At 32.4% G+C, this 10,342-nt stretch overlaps 1 protein-coding gene across 1 annotated transcript; it reads right to left on the reverse strand.

Moving 5' to 3' along the window:
• Positions 1-6,291: 6,291 nt before the first annotated feature.
• LOC127701665 (cytochrome P450 1A1-like) lies at positions 6,292-8,094 on the reverse strand. Its single transcript, XM_052205660.1, has one exon. The coding sequence runs from the start codon at positions 7,926-7,928 to the stop codon at positions 6,420-6,422; it is 1,509 nt and encodes a 502-aa protein (XP_052061620.1). The 5' UTR covers positions 7,929-8,094; the 3' UTR covers positions 6,292-6,419.
• Positions 8,095-10,342: the final 2,248 nt, after the last annotated feature.

Here is a 10,342-nt window from a genome sequence, read left to right on the forward strand (position 1 = left end):
GTTTTGTGTATTTACTATTTAAAATTATAGTTTATGAAGAAATATAGCAAAATATGTTTCAATACGCACTATAAAGTGAAGATTAGATGTATTATTGTTTTGTTTTTGAAAAACATCAATAATCCATAAATACACACCTTTGTACCAAAATTGCAACAAAATTTCAAGATAACATAAATTTCATTATCACAGAATGATATTATTTGCTCAAATTGACAGGGCTTCGTGAACTAAATTTGGCTTAAATTATGATAGCAATTGAACACTTCATTATAGTTTCTACCAATGACCTACTATCATGATTTTTATCCGACCCCATTTACGGACGCGTTGACATATAATGCATACAACTCAATAATAGCAAATCAGACGTCAAGATATCCTTCACTTCCCCAAGAAGCAACCCGGAAGCAGCTGAGATGCAGCCATTTAATGTTATTCATAACCAATGAGATACCGTTAACAGATTTACCACATTCCAGTCGTCCAGCCTTTGACTAATCAGACCGTATCACCATGGTTGAAATAATTTTCTAATTTACTATTACCTTGTGATACGGTATCAGATCTTTTGACCCCCCAAAATGTTTTAAAACTGTTACAAAGTTTACATTTTACAAATTTAATTAGTTTATTGAGCTTTGTATTCAAATTTTGTATATCAAGTGATTGAAGGACATATCTCATAGATGAATACCTCCAATTAATGTTTCCTGCATCTAAAATTTTATTACAAACATAAGCATCATAAAGTAACCCATCGTCCAATTTGTTAAGCCTGTGTACATATTTTACCATAGATATAATGACAGAAAAATACAGATACCATGGTGATACGGTAACAAGGAGACATTGTTACTACAGATTCCATAAATTCCTTCGGTTTGCATAAAACAATATATCATTATTTGAATAACGATTTTGAGTTAACACCCACCAAACCACTAAAAACGTATAGCTAAGTATACCATGCAGGCATTTAGGTATATTGAGGGACCACTTATAACACCTCATATAAAAACAAACACGCTCTTTTCATAAGAAAACAAGTATGTGAATAAAAGTTTATTTTATGAGGAAACTTAGTCTCCTTTGATCTCGAATTAACTTGTTCAACAACTAATTGAATTCGCTTAAATTTCTAATAAATGTCCATTTCTTAATGAAATAAATGATAATTGGCATTCTATTTAAAAAAAAAGTTATTTCACCGAGAAATTATCTCCAGGAGATTGCTATTTGAATTGTATTACGTATACATCGACAGATTCAAATACAAGTTAAAGAATTTGGTAAACTAAATTAAACACATGTGCAATGGTATCTCTCTATTAAATTTGGGGAAATAGCATTAATTCTATTCTTGTATTCTTCTTATTTGAATCTTTAGTTAATTGCATAGAACGAACCGAAACTTTTTTAGTTTTATTCACTGCTGGAATCACAAATTTGAATTTTATTTCCAATAAATTCATACAATCAAAGACATAAATGTCTCTGACACAATTAAATATTTTTTTCATTGTCATCGGATATTGAATCTCGGTATCATGGGTATATTAAACTTACAATTCTCTTTCTGTAAATCCATTCTAAATTACAACCTTCACACCTGTAACAGCGTACGTTTGAGGTTTAATTGCCCTCAGTTTAAGTTAAAACCACGTTTAATACACCATTTTCTACATAAGGAAATGCCTTTACCAAGTCAGGAATATGATAGTTGTTCTATCGTTTAATAGATGAGTTTGAGCTTTTGATTTTGCAATTTTATAAAGGACTTTCCGTTTTGAATTTCCATTGGAGTGCGGTATTTTTGTTATTTTACTTTTTTTTTCAAACGAATTGTTTTACAAAATGCTCATCTATTCGAGAAATAAACAATGCCACTCCGAAAAAACAGACACATTCTATTCACACAGATTTTGCGTTGAAATGGATGTCGAAATTATTAACGAAAAATATTTTCATTTCAATATCAGTAAATAATTTGTTTTCCATAAATATTTCCTGCAAAAAATCTCAACAATAATTTATGAAATTAAATCGAAAATATATACCTTATAGGAATTTTTATTTAATCAATGCAAAACGGTACGCGTGTGTTCATTTTCTTTCATTCTTATATTGTGGTTATTAACTACAAGAAGTGGTCATCTGCGCTTTTGATTACGTAAAAAATCCATAAGCGATTTAGACTTTAACTGATTTTAATTTTTCCCAGCATTCACCAAATCGGAATAAAACGTCACAGCCCGATGATTATGTCAACCAAAAAAGTTACAAATACTTGATTTTCTCCGTTATTAGAGGGAATATGAATTTGAAACTTTGTGAATGTGTTTTTATGTTATGATGAACATATTTAGATGATAAGTGAAAAATCGCGAATTTCCCTTTGAGGCTTTAATTAAAAATTAGGTTTGTCCGGAGCGCTTTTCTGGAGTTAAGATTAAGCCATTCCCCCTAACGTTTTACGGACATCATGATTCGGTTGACCGATTTGGAATATTTTAGTGACACATAATCATTGATATGTTAAAATTGTAGCATAAGCACGTCCTATTTTCCTCAATTGTGACAATATTTGATAAGACTTTTAACCGAATGTATACTTCCTATAAGCAACAATACTGGTGCCATATGTAAGGCACTTAGGGCCAAACATCCACCAGAGACAAAATAAAGAAATAATCTTACGTTTATGTGACCTTCAATTTGCACCCAAGGTCAAAGGTCACCGAGTGCAAAAAAAAATTACGCTGCAATTTCAAGCTTCCATATTAAGAAAACGATAAGAGTTTGCTGCATACATACTGTGTTTAAAATGTACCTCTCGACGAGCTCTATATTTTATACATTAAGCTAAAAAATGTCCAACCGTCTGTTCAAAAGTTACATTAACATACTTCTTAAAACTATAGTAACATATGTATATCTTTTAAAAGGTAACAGATATCAACTGACTATAAACTGCAAAGATGATCAGTAATTCAAGACCTTCAATTTGAGGTCAATGTCAGGTCATGATGAAATTTAACCTTGGCCTTCAAAGTGTACTATGACCTTGACCATGTGACATTTGAAAGGTCAAGTGGTCCTGAGTTGAATGGTGGTAGTCCCATGTCTATATTACTTCCGGTTATCAAGTTTGGTATTGCATCATACATTTGATTATTCATTGTGATCTTGATGAACCTTTTTTACAATGTTGTCCTCCAACTGCCAATCATTTATCACTTAGCAGATTTGAGATATCTGCTGTAATTTTAGAGATATTTTAGTTTAAAGTTTTGCGAGCGGAGGCATGTATTTCTAAAATAAAAACAGCTTACCACCTGAAATTTTTAGAAATTGAAGAGTTTAACATAATTAAATGTTTTAATAATTTCCAAAAACATTCAATGAAAAACTTCCAAAAAAATCAATTTGAAATTTTCATGAATTACATTGACTTTGTAAATTTCATAAGTTCTATTTATACAATTGATATTGCATCATTTTTGGAACTTTGCCAAATGGGGTCATTTAGTATATCAAATTGAACATCTAAATGAGCTCTACTCAAAAATGAAAATTTTAAACCCCTTTTTCATTCCAATGGGAAGGGTGGGGTCATTTAGTGCAAAAACTTCAAACTTCTCAGATGGTTAGGTTGTCGCATATCAAATGAGAGTCCATAAAGCGTACATTTCAAATATCAAACTGACGTCCCTCAAAAACGGGTTGGGTGGGGTCATTGACTGCAAAATATAAATTGTCTTCTAAGGTAAGGTTGTCGTATATCAAATGAAAGGTCATAATGTGTACATTTCAAATATTTAATTCCTGTCCACCAAAAATGAGTTGGATAGGTTTATTAAGTGCAAAAATCAAACTTTCTAGAAGATGATGTTGTCGCATATCAAATGAAAGATCATTCAGTCTACATTACAAATATCATACATGCGATCTCGAAAATTTAGGTGGATGGGGTTATTAAGTGCAAAAAGTGAAAAGTCTGAGAAGGTTTGCTTATCGCCTATCAAATAGAAGGTCGTAAAGAGTGCATTACGAAAACATCAGATTTTTACGGTAAAGACCTTTCAATTGTTTTACAAACAATTGAGATATAAGTTATTTTTATTATTCTTTCCGCCAAACTTTAACGACATTTCCCAAAAAAAGTATGCGACATGTTGAAATGATATTAGGTATCAAGTATCGGTTGACCAAAAGCTATCTTGTGCTTAGGGCACCACGCCGTAACATTTCCTTTATCGCGGTTATCTCCCCTTACACAGAAAACCTTGTTATCATTCAAACACCTTAACTATAATAGGAAGAACAAAAAAAACGGAGGGTGGAATTTGTTCAGGACCAGACCCTGGTTCTTCGTTACATTTGGATCGAAAAGGTTCAGCTACTCATTGGTAGGGTTATGCCCCTTTGAAAATTAACCGATGTCGGTTGACCACTAAAACTGAGAAACCGTAAGTCGTAACCACCTAGGATCTTCACCAATGGTCATCAATTCATGTGACAATTAAAAATGCCTCAAGGTCAAAGGTCAAGGTCATTACCTAGATTTTGACCTTAGCTTGTTATCGGGATTACTCAATAACCGTAAAAGATGGCTGATAAAATGTAATTAGAAAATGTGTGTCTTATTGAGATCTACATTTTTTTATTTGGGTTCAAAATTATTGCACCAATCATTATGGACCTAGGGCACCAAAACTGTTTTTCTGGTCCGAAATGAAGATTTTTTGCTTATATCTCAAACGAGGTTAGAGATAGAAAGAAACTTTGAATTGCAAAAATGTTCAGCATAATATGATCTACAAAGTTAGGTCAAGGTCAGAGGTCAATGTTCCTAGCAACGACATAAAAACCTTAGCAACCATATATTTTTGAACTTAGAAGGCTATGAATAATATAAATATGACATTTTTAATACTGGAAATAACATTTTTGTCCCTAGCAATGACATGTTAGTCCTTAGCAACCACTTATTTTTTTTTTAATTTTAAAGGGTATGAATAGTAGATATGACATTTTTAATACTGGAAGTGATATTTTTAACCTTAGCAATGATTTTTGTCCTAAGCAACCACTTGTTATGAACATAAAAGTCCTTAGCAACCATATATTTTTGAACTAAGAAGGCTGTCAATAAAAGGAAAAAGGAAAGACCTTTCAATTGTTCATGAACAATTGACTTTTAATTTTTAAACTTTTTTGTTTGAATCAAAGATATGTTTAGCAAGTGTAATTTCTTCCGTTGATTATATAAGATATTTGTATCTACGTTGTTGATTCTTTTTGTGAAACAAACCTGGACCTTTTTCTCTCAATCAGTATTTACATTTATGATAAGGAAAACTTGTTAAAAGATAAGAACAATCAAATGTGTATATACTAGGGAAGATGGAGTGGAAGTGTACTCCAAAAGATATATTGACTTTTTAGTATAAAGATTTGATTTACACTGTCCTTAGCGTAAGCAGAATCACAACATCTCCAAAGTCAAGTTTTGATTCCAGATAAAAAAAAATATGTTAGTAATCTGAAAATCGGTTTCGTGGAGCATTTCGCAGATCAAGCAATATAACGTTGTTTGTGAGGACACTCACCGAATTAGACTTATTACCGGGTTTGTACTAACATGATCAACACGACGGGTACCACATGTGGAGCAGGATCTGCTTACATTTCCGGAGCACCTGATATCACCACCAGTTTTTGGTGGGGTTCGTGTTGCACAGTCTTTACTTTTATATGTTGTGTTTTGTGTACTACTGTTTGTCTGTTTGGTTTTTTTTTCTTTTTTACCCAAGGCGTTGTCAGTTTATTTTCGACTAATGAGTTTGAATGTCTGTTTGGTATCTTTCGCCTCTCTTTTACAAAATTGGCAAAATTTCTTAATCTCAATGTTGTCAAATACAAATATGGTAAGACACAATTTATTTGGTCATTTTCGAAGTTTTCATCTTTATTACTAGACATGTTTTCGCTGCTACTTATTGTTATTATTGACAATGCATATATTAAATATATATAATAAGTTAGAAACGTTTTGATAATTTTTTATATTATCAAAACAAGTTGGAAAATCATTGAACTCATCAAAAGCAATGCCCACATTTAGCACGAACTCTGAATTATTTACACTGGAAATCTCCCTTCTACATAAACATAGACTAATAAGCTGCCAATTAAATGAAATGAGTTGCTTTCCCGCAATGACTCATTCCTTTGCTTAACTTGCATTGCAGTGTCAGATTTTATGTGCAAACTAAAAAAAACCTCTATACTAAATATATTTTAATAGAATGTATATATATATATATATATATGTATTTTTGTAAATCAAAGTTATACCTGTAACCATGACTATTATCATTAATGGATTAAAAATGAATAAAGATGAATACATTCTAACATCTTTCGGACACTTTAATCTGATAAGACACTGGCTTGAAAGTTATTCCAAAAATTGGTTCAAAATCAGGTTCCGAACATAATTCTATTTCAAACCTTTGGAAAATATTGACAACGAACAAAAATAGTTCCATTTTTGCAAGAAATTCGCCTGGACAGCGCCTGCGTCCAATACCAAATGTAAGAACTTCGTCTGCTCTCTGCTGATTAATTTGGTTATCATTGTCTAAAAACCTTTCTGGTGAAAACTTCTCGGGGTTTGTCCATAGTTTAGGATCCATAGCTGTGGCATACATATTGCAAAGCACAACAGTACCTTTCTTAATTTTGTGGTTTCGGAACACAGTGTCGGTTGTCGTTGAGTGTGGAAGCGCCATTGGTACCACATTAGCCACGCGGATTACCTCTAATATCGCAGCTTCGGTAAACGGAAGTTTTCCTTTGTCTGTTAGCTTCGGCTTTCTATCACCAATCACGGAGTATATTTCCTCTTGTACTCGTCTTTGTACATTATTGTGGTATGACAGATATAATATGATCCATTCTAGCGTAGTCGAAACGGTTTCAAATCCAGCACCTATAAAGTCTGACAAAGATGACAAAATCTCCTCTTTTGTAATTCCATTGTAAAGTTCCGGCGAATTTCCGTATTGTTCCGCGGCGGAAATCAATCCATCCGTGATATCCCTGTGATTACTATTGTCATATGATTTCACATGCTCATTAACTTCAGAAGAAAACACCGTTTTGTATAATGCGATCACTTTCTGAAATCGTATAGCTTTCCAGGGCATTACAAATCGCAACCATGGCATAACATCAAGTGGGTTTCCCGTTCCGGCCGTTTCGTTGAATATTTGACTATTTTCGATGAACTGCAAAAAGTTTTTATCCTCACGGCAGTTTCTTGCAGACCCAAAACAAAGCTGATATATTATACAGCCTATTCCTAAAAATATGTCATCATGTGGACTGAAGTGGTTTTCTTTTCTTTCAAGAAAGCTCTTTATGACCGTTTCTATCTCTTTATTAATTACGTCCTCTGTTGGGTTATTTTTGGCCGAAACAAATTGTCTGAGAACGTGATTTGCAATTTTCCGGTGCATTTTCCAACGAGGGGTGTATGATCCGAATGATATACTCTTCATGTTATAGTAACTTATCCCCGTATAAAATTCAGGGCGATCTGAGAACACTTCACCTTTGTCCATCAATGCTTCACGTATTGCTTCTCTGCTGTTTAAAACAATTGTTGGCCAACTTCCCATGCGAATTTTAAACACGTCACCGTAAGTTCTAGATATGTTCATTAATGTTTTTGCTGGATTACATCCAAGAAGCGGCAAATGCCCAAGAATAGGAAATCCCCACGGACCTGGTGGTGAAAGATACAAATCATTCCAAAGTGTCTGAAAAAATTTAACTAGCACAAGAGTTACTGTAAATATCAAAATAAAAAAACTAATTCCAATTCCTTCATAATTTGAAACTTGCAACTCGTCCATTTTGATATGGTGTTTTCGTTGTAATCATTTAAAATACACTATATTCTCCTTAGAAACTTTCAATACAAGAAATATTATTACATCATAGATGTTTTGTAAGTAAGTTAACACGTGTATGAACGTTTCTAATCACCGTCTCATTTACCTGGACTTTTTATAACATGCGTATATAGATATGGCTTACATAAGAGTACATATATATATATAGATATATGTACTCTTATGTAAGCCATGTGACTGAAGGATAAATACATATTAAATGTTTATTATTCGAATTACCATTACATAACTAAATTTACATATATATACAGAAATGTTATATAATTCTAGAGTGCACAGTTCTTAAAGGGTCAATATTCAGAAGTGTTTACTTTAACTATTTTATATTATGTAATCTCTTGTCTATATTTAACTTTTTATCTCATAATAAGAATAAAAATGTGTTTATCAAAAGGGGATACTCGTTGTAAGAAACAGGAGACAATATCACGGACATTAATCGAAAAAGGACATCAGCACTATAGGTTAAAGATAAAAACGAAATGAAGCAATTTATAATTATTTTACTAAAATCTATGGGTGTTCTTTATAAAGAGAAGGTAATATCTGGGTTATCATATTGTTAAAAAAATCAGTGCATTCGTTTTCAACAAAGTGAAAATAATTTACCAGTGACCAGTCATTTGAAGGTCAGTGTGATTCAATAACCTTTCTTATAACCTTCAATCATGGTTGACGATTATTTTGAAAGAATCGAGGTATTTCATCATGTCTTCCATTTTACAAAAAGGATGAATGTTATATAAAATACAATATATTCTACAAAAAAACATATTATGTACGTGTGCTTACATCCACTTCATTTGATTGTTGGATATTTGTCTCATTGACAATCATACCACATCTCTTTATTATTATATTATTTAACTTTCCTTCTATTTTCAAAGACATTTTGGGATTTTTATATTCGGTTTACGCATATAGGGTACACATACAATTCTTTACAAATCTATTATGAACAGCTCCTCAATCAAGACAAATCGAAAATTTCTTAAATAAATCTAAAACTTGAACCTTTGCAAAATTCCTTTGCAGATAATTTTGGTGTCAAATTCCCTTAAGATGTTTTAAATTTCCTTATGGAATAAAAAGGGTTGCTTCTTTTCTTTAAAAATTAGGTTTCTATTTTTGTTTTTATCTTGCATTTTAAGATACTATCAACGGTAAAAATTTTGCATCAGATGCGCATTCCGACAATTGATGTCTCTTCAATGATGCTCGATGCCAAAATATTTGAAAAAATCAAAAACCTAACAGAAACGTTGAAGATCAGATAAAATTAAAAAGCACCTAATGTAAAGCCAAATCATGACAAGGAATCAGAACTTTGCATGAGGTAAAAAATACCTTTTGCTACATGAGAGTTCTTTTCTCTTTTCCCTTTTTTCTTTAGTTTTTTACTTTTGTTTTTAACTTTGTTTTTAATTTTATGTCACCCCTTTGGAAAAGGGGGACATATTGTTATTCTACGATTTTACATTCCGTTTTTTTGTCCAGCTGGGAGATTTCAAGATGGCCGCCGTTACCACGGAAACGGCAAAAATGTGAAAAACCGAAAAGTGGTCCAAATTTAATGAAACTTTCAGGAAATATAACTCGTCATTCGAAAGTGTGCCATCCATCTTTTGAACTTCCAAAATGGCCACTGTTGCCATGGAAACAGTTCAAATGTGACAAAAATGAAAAAATTAATCCTTTTAAAATTAATTCATAATTAATCAACCATTACAGATACGGACCCAAAAACGACACCCCGTAACAACAGTATAAACTGTAAAATTGATTGCCGTTGGAATTTTTAAGATTCCTGCTGTAACCATGGAGGTAAGGCTAAAAGCGTAATATTGACCCATATGGGATAAAACGTCAAAGTAAAATTGCATACAAATTTAAAGCTCAAACCCGAATGAATGTTATTGAAATATCTTGTAAATTTTCAAAATGGCCGCCGTAGCCATGGAAACAGCAACGATGTGAAAGTTCGAAAATCCATAAAAAAAACCTCGTAAATTTGAGTCAAAGTTCTGTAATCAAGTGTATGTACATACGATCAAAATCAAATCTGTACTGCTAACATCTTCTAGAATATGCTAGAAGAAGGGAAAAAACGTTACACGTGCTTTTACTCGTGCTCTGAAAAGAGAATCGTCACCAATCTACCTTAAATGAATGAAAACTGAATCGAGTAACAATTACTAAACACAGGCGTCCCGCTTGATGTTCTGACCTAGAAAGTGAGAAATACTAAGAGTACATATTAGTGACATTTCTGCACTTTCATTAAAGTACACATCCGGGATTCAAAAACCTGCTAAAATATACACATTAGCTGAAATCAATCGGTAAACGTGTAA

This window comes from Mytilus californianus, unplaced genomic scaffold, assembly GCF_021869535.1.
Source record: "Mytilus californianus isolate M0D057914Y unplaced genomic scaffold, xbMytCali1.0.p SCAF_5, whole genome shotgun sequence".
Taxonomy (NCBI): domain Eukaryota; kingdom Metazoa; phylum Mollusca; class Bivalvia; order Mytilida; family Mytilidae; genus Mytilus; species Mytilus californianus.